General features: G+C 37.8%; 6 protein-coding genes across 6 annotated transcripts; 2 read left to right on the top strand and 4 right to left on the bottom strand.

Moving 5' to 3' along the window:
• Nucleotides 1-254: 254 nt before the first annotated feature.
• LOC106450625 (E3 ubiquitin-protein ligase ATL41) lies at nucleotides 255-1315 on the top strand. Its single transcript, XM_013892319.3, has one exon. The coding sequence runs from the start codon at nucleotides 565-567 to the stop codon at nucleotides 1273-1275; it is 711 nt and encodes a 236-aa protein (XP_013747773.2). The 5' UTR covers nucleotides 255-564; the 3' UTR covers nucleotides 1276-1315.
• On the bottom strand, nucleotides 1293-2415 carry LOC106450626 (PLASMODESMATA CALLOSE-BINDING PROTEIN 5). The gene is made up of 3 exons (XM_013892320.3): nucleotides 1951-2415; nucleotides 1814-1841; nucleotides 1293-1610 (listed from the first exon to the last, which is right to left on the bottom strand). Exons 1-3 carry the CDS (start codon nucleotides 2297-2299, stop codon nucleotides 1448-1450), a joined length of 540 nt encoding a protein of 179 aa, XP_013747774.2. The 5' UTR covers nucleotides 2300-2415; the 3' UTR covers nucleotides 1293-1447.
• A 1530-nt stretch (nucleotides 2416-3945) lies between these two features.
• On the bottom strand, nucleotides 3946-6371 carry LOC125609231 (basic leucine zipper 34-like). The gene is made up of 4 exons (XM_048780378.1): nucleotides 5204-6371; nucleotides 5003-5093; nucleotides 4784-4910; nucleotides 3946-4434 (listed from the first exon to the last, which is right to left on the bottom strand). The coding sequence occupies exons 1-4, from the start codon at nucleotides 5734-5736 to the stop codon at nucleotides 4265-4267; spliced, it is 921 nt and encodes a 306-aa protein (XP_048636335.1). The 5' UTR covers nucleotides 5737-6371; the 3' UTR covers nucleotides 3946-4264.
• A 993-nt stretch (nucleotides 6372-7364) lies between these two features.
• LOC125609232 (glucosidase 2 subunit beta-like) lies at nucleotides 7365-8541 on the bottom strand. The gene is made up of 5 exons (XM_048780380.1): nucleotides 8387-8541; nucleotides 8191-8304; nucleotides 8008-8103; nucleotides 7719-7916; nucleotides 7365-7634 (listed from the first exon to the last, which is right to left on the bottom strand). The coding sequence occupies exons 1-5, from the start codon at nucleotides 8490-8492 to the stop codon at nucleotides 7495-7497; spliced, it is 654 nt and encodes a 217-aa protein (XP_048636337.1). The 5' UTR covers nucleotides 8493-8541; the 3' UTR covers nucleotides 7365-7494.
• Nucleotides 8542-8756: 215 nt separating this feature from the next.
• On the bottom strand, nucleotides 8757-11288 carry LOC106453321 (transcription factor VOZ2). The gene is made up of 5 exons (XM_048780379.1): nucleotides 11117-11288; nucleotides 10804-11024; nucleotides 10515-10724; nucleotides 9521-10037; nucleotides 8757-9434 (listed from the first exon to the last, which is right to left on the bottom strand). The coding sequence occupies exons 2-5, from the start codon at nucleotides 11014-11016 to the stop codon at nucleotides 8953-8955; spliced, it is 1422 nt and encodes a 473-aa protein (XP_048636336.1). The 5' UTR covers nucleotides 11017-11024; nucleotides 11117-11288; the 3' UTR covers nucleotides 8757-8952.
• A 165-nt stretch (nucleotides 11289-11453) lies between these two features.
• LOC125609233 (zinc finger protein 11-like) lies at nucleotides 11454-13021 on the top strand. Its single transcript, XM_048780381.1, has 2 exons — nucleotides 11454-12122; nucleotides 12212-13021. Exon 2 carries the CDS (start codon nucleotides 12241-12243, stop codon nucleotides 12856-12858), a length of 618 nt encoding a protein of 205 aa, XP_048636338.1. The 5' UTR covers nucleotides 11454-12122; nucleotides 12212-12240; the 3' UTR covers nucleotides 12859-13021.
• Nucleotides 13022-13067: the final 46 nt, after the last annotated feature.

Below are 13067 nucleotides of genomic sequence, written 5' to 3' on the forward strand. Positions count from 1 at the left end.
TTTTTTTTTAATCAAATATCAAAAAGTTAAATATATACAACAACTATTATATGTTTAGAATGGATGAATTTATCAGCTTAGGTGAACCAATTTGCACCATACAAATTAACAAACTAACTCTCCGTATACTGGATTGATGATAGACAATTAAGCCTACGTAACGAGCTAACACCTAATACACTTACATCACAATAGGCAATTCAATCTACAAACTTTTATATATTCCAAACTTATACATACGATTTCTAAAACTTAATTCCAAACCTATACCAATAATACATGTAGCCTAAAATTGAATAATAGACCTAAAGTATACTATAAAATTTTCTTGGTTCTTGAATAGCCACATATTGAACAATCCATGTTAAGTCAACAATTGTGAATTTTCTAACCCCCCTTATAAGTATAGCTATCTCCTTACCTATTTTTCTTCACCCACCAACTAAAGTTATCAAACCTTTGAAAAAAATATCAAAACAAAACATTTTAAAAATCCCTTTATTACTTTATATAACACGTAAGAAGTTAGTAACCATTTCTGTTCACGTTCTTTCCCCATTCACAATGAGCTCCGACAATAGAGATCATTACTGGTTCAACGGTCATGGACACCACTCCTTCTGGCCTAACCCTTCTACTTATGACCGCAACAGCAAGATCATGCTCGCAGCCGTCGTCTCTTTATCAGCAGTGATCCTCTTTGTCTTCATTCTCCATCTCTACGCAAGGTTCGTTCTCCGTCGCCGCAGAGAGACTTTCCGCGGCCTCCCCGTCGTCGTCCGACACCCTTTCCAGACGCCAAAACATGGCCTCGACCTGACACTCATCGCTTCTCTCCCTAGTTTCACCGTCCGTGACGTGGCGTCGGCTATCGAATGCGCCGTGTGTCTAAGCATGTTGGAGGAGCAAGACACGGCTAGAGAGCTGCCGAGCTGCAAACACGTCTTCCATGTTGATTGTGTTGACAAGTGGCTCACCGCTTGCTCCACATGTCCTGTTTGTCGGACTGAAGTTCAGCCAAGGCCGAGACTTGAGCCTGAGCCGAGAGAAGGACCGGTCGGTGGTGACGGTGTCTCCTCACCACCGACTGCGCTGCCGTTTTTGGACGACGTCTTGCCGGTGGAAGCTGCGGCATCTTCTTCTTCGGGTGACAAAACAGCCGTGCCGCCAGTTTCACGATTAGATTCGTTTAGAAAAATCTTGACAAGGGAGAGATCATCGAACAGGATCAACCATTCTTGTGTTGACCAAGAACGTGTACCGGATCATGTATAATGCATATAACTCATACATACGTCGATAAATTTTAATTTTATACACTACCTTGAAACTCTGTTTTTTTTCTGTGTGGATATTTTTTTGTGGAATGGAACAATATTTATATGCTGGTAAAAAGATACATCTTGATACAAAAAGGGTTAGCTTCAATTCAATAACCATGTGGTTGCTAAAAATGATGATTGATCATAACAAGGCCTAGAATGATGAAAGGCAACGACCAGATGCTGCTGAAGATCCGTCCCGCTCGGTTAAAATCTGAGGATTCTTGTGTACTTGTTCCCTGCGTTGAAGTGGTTGCATCCACGATATTGCCATTGCTCACTCTCTTACTGTAACATAGACTCCAAGAGCATGAGTGTAATATTTCTCATTGAAACAAAGAATGTGTACGTTTCAAATGTTCTTTCCACTTATAGTAAGTTAATTATTCTAAAACCGGAAACTAGTGAACAGAGCAACTCAAGATCTCACTCAAAACCCATCAACTAAGAATCATTACAAAACCTCAGATCCGATTCAATTAATTAATTACCTTGAAGGGAGTTTGCATGTTCCTTGACCTGAAAACAAACAAAAGAACCAAACTTTAAAATCAAACTTTCATTTTCCATAACCAAAAAAAAAGACTATACTTTTGATGATATAAGAGAAAAAAGGTGGAAGCTTTACTAGGATTAAGGGAAGTAACAGCTGCACTGTTACTAAAGTTGCAAGCTTCATCTTCGGGACCATTCTTCAGGTAATAGTTATTAAAAACATACGACGCCGTTTTCACTATATCTGATGGATCGTAGCAGGGTCCACCTTGCTGGATCCCGGCGCAGTCGGTGCCACCGGGACCACAAGCCCAGTCAATGGCTGCTTGAAGAGACGAATCTTCTGCGTTGTTCTTCGCCACGCACCAGAGATCCGTCTCTGACGCCTGTCCACCGAACTGCGCAGATGTCAAGGTGATGACGAGGGAGAGATGCATTAGGAGGTAGTGGAAGTGAAACTGAGAAGGAGTATAACCAATCATTTTGAGACGGAGCTTTCGAGGTGGAGTTAGAGGTGAGTGATCGGTTATGGAAAGATCTAACAGTTTCTGTAAGAAGAGGAAGACGAAGAGTGAGTCGAAGAGTTTTTGGAGTTTTCCGTGACGGTTGTAAAGAGGACGCGGGTGAATAAATGTGAAGTTTGACTCTTTTACCGGTTATTGAACTCGGTAACTATCAGTTTGGGCCGTATGAAACCATCTGACCCATATACTTTAAATTGAGTCTTTTAACTCCATAATGGATTTTGATGAGGTGTAATTGGTTGGACTTCTTTAGCTTTAAATTTTTTGGGATCAAAAGTTTAAATTTTTTTAATTCTTTAGTTTCTATCTATAGCTATAAAAGTTATTGATTATTATTTATTTAATTTTTAAAGTTACAGTTAAAAAAATAAAAATAGTTGTATGAGCTAAATTTTCTAAAATATTACTATTTAGTAAGTTGTTGAAAACAATATTGACATAAAAAAAATTTTTTTACTCATTTGATTCTTACAATTACATCAGATATAAATACATTAAAAATCTGACCAAATTCTAGTATATTTTGTGGTAAAATAAGACATAACAAGTATATCAGTTTATCTTATGAACACTACTCTTCTCAACAATATTTCAATTGTTTCTGAGTTGGAACGTGTTGACTAACAATGTTAAAAAAATGTACGTGAATTCAGGGGTTTACATTGAACCCCAAAAACAAGAAGGCAATGGAATGTGTCCCGTTGTTAGAACTGAATTTCCAGGCGTTGGAGCTTTCTTTGTTACTTTCTCCACTGTGACCATCTCATATAATAGTTAAAAATAAAATAGTTTAAAATGACATTATATCATTGTCAGTTATCAATTGTCTTCATTGGTCCAATGAGATTCCATGCTACCATTTGCTTAAAGAATCTTCAAACCCAAATCATGAAAAAAATACCAAAAAGAATGAGAAAAAAACAATAATGTAACGAGAACGCGTAGTGGTCCAGTGCAGGAACACATCACGTGAACTCACAGCTTAGCTAGCCTTCATATGTGTCCACACGCGTTCCTCTTTTTCTTTTCTTTCCTTTCCACTCCATAAGTTTAGCCTTCATATGTGCTAGCTGGTTGATAAAATTCATGCATTTATCTTTTCCTTGCATAAGTGGACATGCTATACGATTCCTATCCTACCATCTAGATTCTGTATGACATCATCAACATATTGTTTTATTACTTGAATAGTAAAATGTCGTTAAATGACATATTCCTATATGAGTAAAAGTTATTGAGACCGAAAAGGTGGTACAAGTAAAGACTATTTAACAGCTTCGTATTATTTTTAGCCGTTCAATCAATTTTTTTTCAAGTTAGTCATCGAAAATAGAGTTTCTAAACTAATTCAAAAACTCAAGGTTATATTAATTGTAAATAGGATTTTGTTAAATAAATTTACATTAATTGTAAATAGGATTTTTGTTAAATAAAATTTACATTACATGAAACAAACAAAAGAATAATATAATTCTTTTTTTTTTGTTTGTTCAACGTAATTCTTGTTTAACCAATCTGATAAACTGTCGAAAAACCAATCTAATAAACCAAATGGAACAATGTTTCTTTTTTTTTTTTAGAAGAAATGTAATATAGATAGAAGATGATGAAAACAACTATTTAGAATGAATCTTAATTAGTACACAAAATAAATCCTTGTACACTCCAAATAAAAACTTAACAAATCAACTAGTTCTTTGTACAAACAACAATTGATGACTTCCCATACATTAACCCCACAGAAAAACGACATAGAATGAAAGATAAGATACATCGATATCAAACTGAATTCATCACAACTTGAAAAATGGTGATAAGAATAAAAATGCCGTCTTCTAATATTCTTGACCGAAATAAATTTTATACGGTCAAAGACGTTTTGCAAAGAAAGTGAGTAGATATATTGTTGATTCTGATGACTTATCATACATTGAAGAGCTCCTCTTTTTCATTAGATGGCTTGATGTGAACGGCCGAATTAGCTCCGGTTCCTGTGGCCTGTGAATGATTCCCATTCTCCATTTTCTTGAGGCTTTGTTGTTGATACACTTCTCGAAGCCTTTCTATTTCCCTCTTCAATGCTTCTTGATGCGCTGCAAGTGATATATTAAAAAAATAGATTATTGGGTATGCTCATATACTATCAGTGATAATTAAATACCTCAAGAAAAAAAAAAGAAAAAAAAACATATTTAAAGAAAATACATCAGACACGCAAAAACGCATACATCCTTATAGTGATAAAAAGCCACACAGTTATGTATTGGCAGGGAAATATAAACTATTTTATCATTAATTTCTAGTATATATATAGTTTTAAATACTATTTAAATATTTATATATAGTTTTAAATACTATAATTAAGATATTTAATTTGAAGTTTGTTTCATAAAGTTAGGGAAATTAATAGGTGAATGGAATTAAACCGTTAAAAAAAATTACCGTCTTTGAAAATTTTGTCTTGGGCTAAAGCAGCGATTCGTTGCTTGAGAGAGCTGTTGTCCACGTTGAGAAGCAAACGCTGGTGGTCCAAGAACGCAACTCTCGGCGATAACACTGACACTTCCGCCTTTGATATCATTTTTATAACCAAAACGATTTAAGACTGTAATCATATAAAATTATTTAAATTGGCTATGAAACTGTAAAATGTAAATGTACCTGCAATGAAGTAACGCTACGTTCGAGCTCCGTTATATATTGCAGTTTCCTCACCCTTGATCTCTGTGCTGATTGCCGATTTGCTAATATTCTGTAGAAATATTGTCATTGATGTGATGTTTATTTTCAGTTAATATTTGTACGTGCATGCATGATCTTATGTTTGCAATAGTAACACGGTGAATATAAATAAAAATTTACCTCTTAACCCTTTTGGGATCAAGAATTCTGGTGACTGAGCTATCGCCTGAATTGTTATTTGACGCCGTACCGTCATCAGGCTCCGTCTTGCATTGGCTGTGGACCTCGTCGTTTTTATGTTTCATATTATGATCGGACGGTGGTTCTTTGTCGCCGTTAAAGCTGTTATGATCGGACAACGTGGATGTATTCGAGGAAGAACCAGTGGTCCCCGCATTGTTGTTGTTATGGGAAGGATTATTATGCAAGTCGTTGTCGTCCTTGAACATGGACATGAATTGCTCATCGTCGAATTTATCGAAGTGGTTGTTTTGGGTGCTACCGTGGCCTCTGACGAATGGAGCTTCGAGGAAAGCGATGGAATCACTTATGGAACGACGGTGGTTTCCACGGCGACAAGCTGAGAAGTCGAGGAACTCGTCTACCCATGAAGGGTTTTGTACGGCGGTTGAAGCGGTTGCGGTGAGGTTTTGGGAAGAGAAATCAGGCCAATGTGGTGTCATGTTGGGGATTTTAGGAGGGAGTTGTGCCATTGAAGAGAATTTCTATATTTTATCTAATAAAAAGAAAAGAAGATCGACCTTAATCGCAGTTTCTTCAAAAGAAAACAAATATGAATTTACAAGGATTTAGGAGTTTAATTACAATAGAAAAATCGTTAAAACCCCTAAAATGTAAACAAAGGAAAGAAAAAAAATCTGAATATGAGGCAAAATGGAAAGTGGAATCAGATCAATAACGTCCTGAACCATAAGAAGATGGATAAAGAAAACTAAAGGAGGAGAGGAAGAAGGGGAGTAACCAAAATGGCTATGTTTAACAAATAGTAGTTATACAAATAGAAGGGAGAGAAGATGTGGGATAAATAATGAAGGAGACATATAGATAGAGAGTGAATGAGATGTATAAATGTAAAAAGAACATAATGAATTGGATGTGATCAAAGTGTTTTTATTACCTCTGAGTAAGGTCACATGGGGGGGGGGGGGGGGGGGGGAGAGGAGATTGAGATCATACAGCTATGGAACAGCTGTCTTCAAAAAATAGGCTAAGGTATCAATGGTATTACTGTAAAGTGCAAAGTCTCCTCCATTGATTAAAAATCTATGTAAGAAATTTTGGGGAGGAATCAAAGCAAGCATGTGTCCTTGTGTCCCTTTGTTTTTTTATAGTTTGCTTAAAATAGTCATTCTCATTATCTTAATGGACCTTCTCAATTCCTCACTCGTCCACCGATTTTCGATACCCGGGCGGATTGTGCTATGGTCGGTGTTGCTTTCGATCACGAGTAAATGGTAAATGTTGCAATTTTTTTATAGAAATTTGATGCTTTTCTAAAATATTTTAATACTCTTTTAATTAAAAAACTATAGTTTGTGACATAACATATATGTATTTGTAAACCATATTAGCCAATTATGTAATGAGAGATTATAAACCCACGTAAATGAAATAGATGATTACATGATCAATGAGAAGCATGTACAGTTATATATAGGTTTCAGTGAAATAAATCAACATGACTTACTCATCACACGTTATATATGGGGATCATATCATCCATCACACTCTCTTAATTATCATCTCAACCAATTGAATGGATTCTCATGTCACTAAATAAATATCCATAAAATCAATGATATAATAAAAGGGAGAAACAATGTCGAGAGGAACAGTAAAGTAGAGTATAGCTGTGAAATCAAAGAAAAGAAAAGAGGAAGAGAATATAATGTTGATCTGTGAGTCCATGTGATTTATTTTGTGTACTCTTTTTCTCAATATTTGCTTTGTCCCCAGACCACTCACACATGTAGGACACTTAACCACTGTTTCCTATTCAAGCATTCGTATTCTTTTCAATCATATAGTTTCGGTATTCACAGTCTACGTCCCCTGTCTATGATGATCCCAGTGTCATATGATCACAAGTCTTACTCTGTGTATCAGAACAAAACTATTAATCAGTAAAATACTAATATTCATCTCGTATTCGTGATGGTGAACCTGATCATTGATAGATACTGTATTTTAAGTAATGTAAATTTAACGAACATTTAAATCATACGAAAACCTTCCGTATCTTGCACATTGTTTACCCTTGTACGATAAAATACGCGATCACAAGTCACAACACATGTTTTTTGTTCCTTCCAATTCTAAATTTTTAACATATATTTTCTTGTCCGAGCGAAGGCAATCCTCAAAGCAAACAACACATGAAAACAAAGACTGAAATTGCGTAAAAGCTTCAAGAAACTGACTACGTATTTAATCAAAGAGTTTCCCTAGAGTTAGTTAACTGATCTATTGGGATGCACACTCTTCAGCAGATAACGTCTTCTCTTAGAAGACCGAACACGAAGCCTAAGCATCCACAAGATCACCAAGAAACCAATCAAAACAAACTGCAGTGCAAACACAAGCTTCATACCTGCAGATAACAAACATTTTGGTTTTTGGTCTTGGTCTGACATTATCAAACATAACAAATTAGCTTTATGCAAAAAAGAGAAACCTTGGAGATTCTTGACCATGTCGTGAAGATTCGATATAGTTATCGAACTATTTGGATCGGTTGTTACAGAACCGAGTTGCCTGTCAATAGATTTACGTTCGGTTCTAGGTTTGTAGACGTAGTTAACGTTACCACCCATTACACATGTGTTCGGACAACTAATGCTACTCTCATACTCGTCACTACCATCGCAACAATCTGAGAAACACAATGCCAATCAATGTTCCAGAGAAGATCCATTCACTGAACTAAAAGAGCTTAAACGACAGCGTTTTAGTTATTTACTGACCACAGATCCGATCGTTCACACGAGAAGAGTAAACAAACTTGGGAGAACTTCCTATGTTCCGACAGTAGAATTTGCCGTTCGGACATGCCGAAGTTCCTGAAGTACAAAAAAAAAACATGACGTCATCAATGGATCTACAGAAAATGATCAGATCTTTATCTGGGCAGCTATAAAGTCACGTACCAGGCTCATCGGTACCGTCGAGACAGTCGCAGAAGTTGTCGTTGAGACGGTCTCTAGGGAACGATTTGGAACCATCTTTGCATCTGATTATATCTGACTCGAAATATTTTTCATCTGCTTTAAGTAGAAGAGGGTAAGAAGAATCACAGAGATCTAAAAAAAAGTTTCTAAATTTGTGAATCGAAGAAATCAAAACCTAATGGATGAACTCCGACGAGGGGAGTGGTTGAGGAGTTGACGGAGACGACGGCGAGTAAAAAAGACGACACGTAGTGTAGCAGTGTAACTTTGTTTCTCGACATGTTTGCTGTTTTCCATTTCCCAGTTTCGTTTATGTTCGGTTACTAAAAAAAGTACATTGACTCGTTGGTTGACTTGACCCGCGCAAATAATTAAAACGCTGTCGTTTTAGTCAAAGTTGCTGCACTGTTAATAAATGGGCTTTGGGCTTTTAATTTTAATGTTGGGCCACACTACCCATTGAATACTTTTATTTCTTGGCTCCGACCATTTCACTGCTTGAGTGAAACGACATCGTATCGTCTAAGAACACAAGAACTTTAGAATATTGCAAGAGAGTTCACAACCTTTTCTCATTTGATGAAATCCCAGCGGTTTGGGATGAGAAGCTAAAGAAGATTTACAAAACATCACAGGTTCTCAAGAAAAAAAGGGGCAAAGATCAGACTTCTCCCTATTAACACCATCAAAGAGGTAACTACAATGATCCTTATCTATATCTCTCATCAGATACAAAAACCATCACGTCGCTTGAGTTAGATTGCCAGTTGCTGCTGCTTTAGCTCCTTTGGTAGCCTTTGCACGACTTTTGGTTGTAGGAGAAGGTTTGTCTGAAGCCGCCTCAGGTGTCAACTTTCCCATCTTCTCCATCTTCTTCTCCAGATCAGCTAGAGGGTCTTTTGCAACTTTTCCCTTAGGACTCTTCTTTCCGTTCGTTAGCTTGAGCTCTAGTCGGTACAAGGCGCATGCATCGGACTCGTTGATCTGGTACTCGAACAGATGCCACTCGAAGGGACCAGGAGGCTGTGGATCCATGTAGTAAGATCTTTTCTGGCCTTCTTGCTCTTTCATCAGCTGTTTTCTTGACTCATGCCAGCCTCGTCCGCTGTAGTCTGGAAGTGATCTCTGCTTTCTGTTTCCGCTATCGTATGCTCTTCTAGGCTTGTCGAAGAAGAGCCATTCTCTGATCGTTTCGCCCTCAACCAGCTCAAGATGAAAAAGCTCTGCAAGTAAACAAAACGGAGATCAGATGAACAAAGAAATAAAACAATCGGTTTCTCTTTAGACAATGAAAGACAAGCACTCTCACCTGCTGCGTTCCATGGGCATTTTGTGTTGACAGCTCCTTCACAGACCGGGATGCCAACGTTCTTACCCAGTGTCTTTGCACGAAGAGCATCAATCAAGAGATTGTCTTTCAGACTAATCCCCCCAGGTCTCAAAACAGGTGCCGTGCCAGGTGAATCTTCAGTCAGAGCTAGATTCCCATGGTAGTCACTGCAGTAGTCCATGTACCAGTCAGATCCGTGAGCAGGCCTCGTGCAATCCCACAGCGCACACTTTGGTCCCAAAAAGGCAGAAGGAGGCACGCGGACACTTGGTGGAGTAGTGAACTCAGACTCGTCGGGAACATCGAGCTTAACCGAAGGGGTGCCGTTGTTGAATTCCTGGCGCACTTCTGAGAGATGGTAATCTAGCTGAGAAGTTATATCCAAGTGGCTTAGCTTTTGGCCATGGAAATCAGGAGCGGTGCTAAGGCTTGGATCAAACTCTTGAAATGCACAGTGGAGTTGCTGGTCATGTGTTCCCGAGTTATTAACAGCATCCTGAGAAACAGAAACTAAGAACTGTAAGAAACAACAAAGCTAAGACAAGAATGCAAAATATCAAACAGAATACAGAATCAATGACGTTACAAATAGACAATTCAGGAGGAACTGGACATCAATGAGACGTATGGTTTAAGCAAAAGATCACTTTGGAGAGATACTTATAGCAGAGAAACTATCATAATCTCAATTAATCTGACTCAGAAACTTGTGCTACCCAAAACTTGAAACTTAAAATAAGAATTGTAAGAAATAACAAAACTAAGACAAGAATGCAAAATATCAAACAGAATACAGAAACAATGATGTTACAAATAGACAATTCAGGAGAAACTGGACATCAATGAGACATATGGTTAAGCAAAAGATCGCTTTGGAGAGATCCTTATATCATAATCACTATTAAACAGACCCTACAAACTTGTACTACCCAAAGGAACGTTGTAACCAGGCAAAAACACTAGCTAAGCTCACCTCAAACCCACTCAAGAAGTTCACATCAAAAGAGCTTTGATCAAAAGGCTCAGCAGCCCACTCCAACTGTCCCGGAGAACACAACCCCTGATCAAAAGCGTCAGCCTTTGGTACAGTATGTTCTTTAAACGAGCTAGTAGCATCATCCTCTTCATCATTAAGCTTCAGCAGACGAGCAATCTCCTCAGAGAATTGACTAATACTCCCACCCTGTCATAACATCATCAAACCATCATCAAAAACAACACAAAAACCAACAAAGTCACGATTTTTTTTTGCGAGTACGAACCAGAAGAGAAGACTCCGGAGACGGAGCGCTGAGCTCAGCTTGCCACTCGCGGAGATTCTGAGAGATTTGCGCTTCCAGGACCGCGTGATCGTTGACCCTCCCTTCTTTCCTAGCGGCTTGGAGATGGGAGAATCTCTCCTGGAGTTGCATTAGCTTCTCCACCAGATTCTGATGGGAAGAGGATACGCACGTGATCTTCGGATGGTTTGACATCACGAAACCTAATCGTCAAAAATCGAATCTCAGCCCTAATTTAGAACTCGAATCGGATCAAAAAAACCCTAAAAATTGAAATCGATACAAAGGGACTCACGTTTTTTTGTAATTCAAAGCAAGTTATTGCTCGGAAGGAGAAGAAGGGAGAGGAGGAATCGGCGTGATGGTGATGTGATGATGAAGAGAGTTATACAGCGAAGAAGAGGAGGAAGGAAGGACGACGAAGACTATTTTTCTTCTTTCGATGTTTTGGTTTGATTCGGAACTTTCCTGCGGATGAAAAACCCGACGGTTTGATTTAATATTTATCAGGCCCATTTGTGGTTTGCTATATATCAGGCCCATTTGTAAATTCGAAAAATTGAAATATGCCAGTAATATCAGCTTCTGCCTAACAAATATGCCATTGATGGTATACAATTTTCTTTAATGGTATACAATGTCTACTTATTATTTGCTTTCTTTTGGCTCTCTACCATTGCAATTTATGATATTTAATGATCATACCATCTCTCAATACCAGAAGAGGATGCATTTAACATATAGCTATAGATACATACATATTTATCTATATTTATATGTGTATACATAATGAAGAGAATTGGGGGAGCCAAGATGGAATATGATGAAAAGGAAGTGGCAAGTGATCTCCTGCAAGATATTGACACATAATATTAATGCAACACAGAGTCTCCATACCACAGTGACATTGGTCTCAAGTAACTTCCAATTATAGTAATATAAGCAGACACGTTGTAGGTATGAGCATCATGAGTAAAGTAGCCTCCATTCAATTCCTCTCTCTCTCTCTCCTCTCTTTGTTTATTAATCATGAAACTACTCTTTGTCTCTTTCTTTATCATTTCCACTCATCAAATCTAATCGATCATAGCCTAGCTATACTCATTATTCTCTAATATATCTGACCAGACATGTAGCAGACTTAAAACCTAATAAATGATCATCCGTACACCAAAAGACACCCTCAAGTAAGGATAAAACGACCTTCTCGTTTCTTTTTCTTTGACTCCATATAACACAACTCCTCCATAGCTCTACTTCCTTAGATCCTCAGAAAACTCATAAATCTCTATCTATTAACGGTTTTCATCTTCCTCTACTCTTGTTTTTATTACTTCTGAATTTTAGTATATACTCTTCTTATATAACATCCTTTGATTATATCTCGCAGGGGAGTATCATCGGCATCTGTTAGAGACTATGAAGAGGACACATCTAGCAAGTTTCAGCAGCAAAAACAAGACCCAAGAAAAAGAAGAAGGAGACACTAATGGTAACGACAGAATCATCATGAATCAGTACAAGAACTACGAAGCAGGGCTGATCCCATGGCCTCCCAAGAACTACACTTGCAGCTTCTGTAGGAGAGAGTTTAGATCTGCTCAAGCACTTGGAGGGCACATGAATGTTCACAGAAGAGACAAAGCAAAACTCAGACAGATACCTTCTTGGCTCTTTGATCCTCACCATCATCACACACCTGTTCGCAACCCTAATCTTAACTCTTCTTCTTCAACGACGCTAGCTCATCATGAGCCTTCCCTAATCAACCAGATATCCTTAACGACTCGGTTCGATATTTTGGATAATGCTACTAGCTATGAAGGTTTGATGGTGGAAAGAGAGAAGAACAATAACAATGTACGTAGCAGAGATCTCAAGAAGAGTGCCATGGATTCATGTCATGCTGCAAAATGTGAGATAAGTCGTGGAGATCTGATGAACAAGAAAGATGGAATCATGGGGTTGGAGCTTGGGATGAGTTTGAGGAATCCCAAACACGTTCTTGATTTGGAGCTTCGACTTGGGTGCCTTTAAATATATATCTTCGATTAATAATTTAACTACCAGATTATATGTAAGATTGTATGTATAGGCTATAGCTTAGCAGTGAGCAAGAGATTGTGATTTCATTTAGGCAAGAATCTATTTTCTGTATTTCTTCAAAAAAAAAGGTGTTTATCTCATCTGATGAGAGAGTTGATTGATCAAAAATGAATTTGTAGTTTTTCTTATCTTCCACTCGG

This window comes from Brassica napus, chromosome A5, assembly GCF_020379485.1.
Source record: "Brassica napus cultivar Da-Ae chromosome A5, Da-Ae, whole genome shotgun sequence".
In the NCBI taxonomy this organism is placed as follows: domain Eukaryota; kingdom Viridiplantae; phylum Streptophyta; class Magnoliopsida; order Brassicales; family Brassicaceae; genus Brassica; species Brassica napus.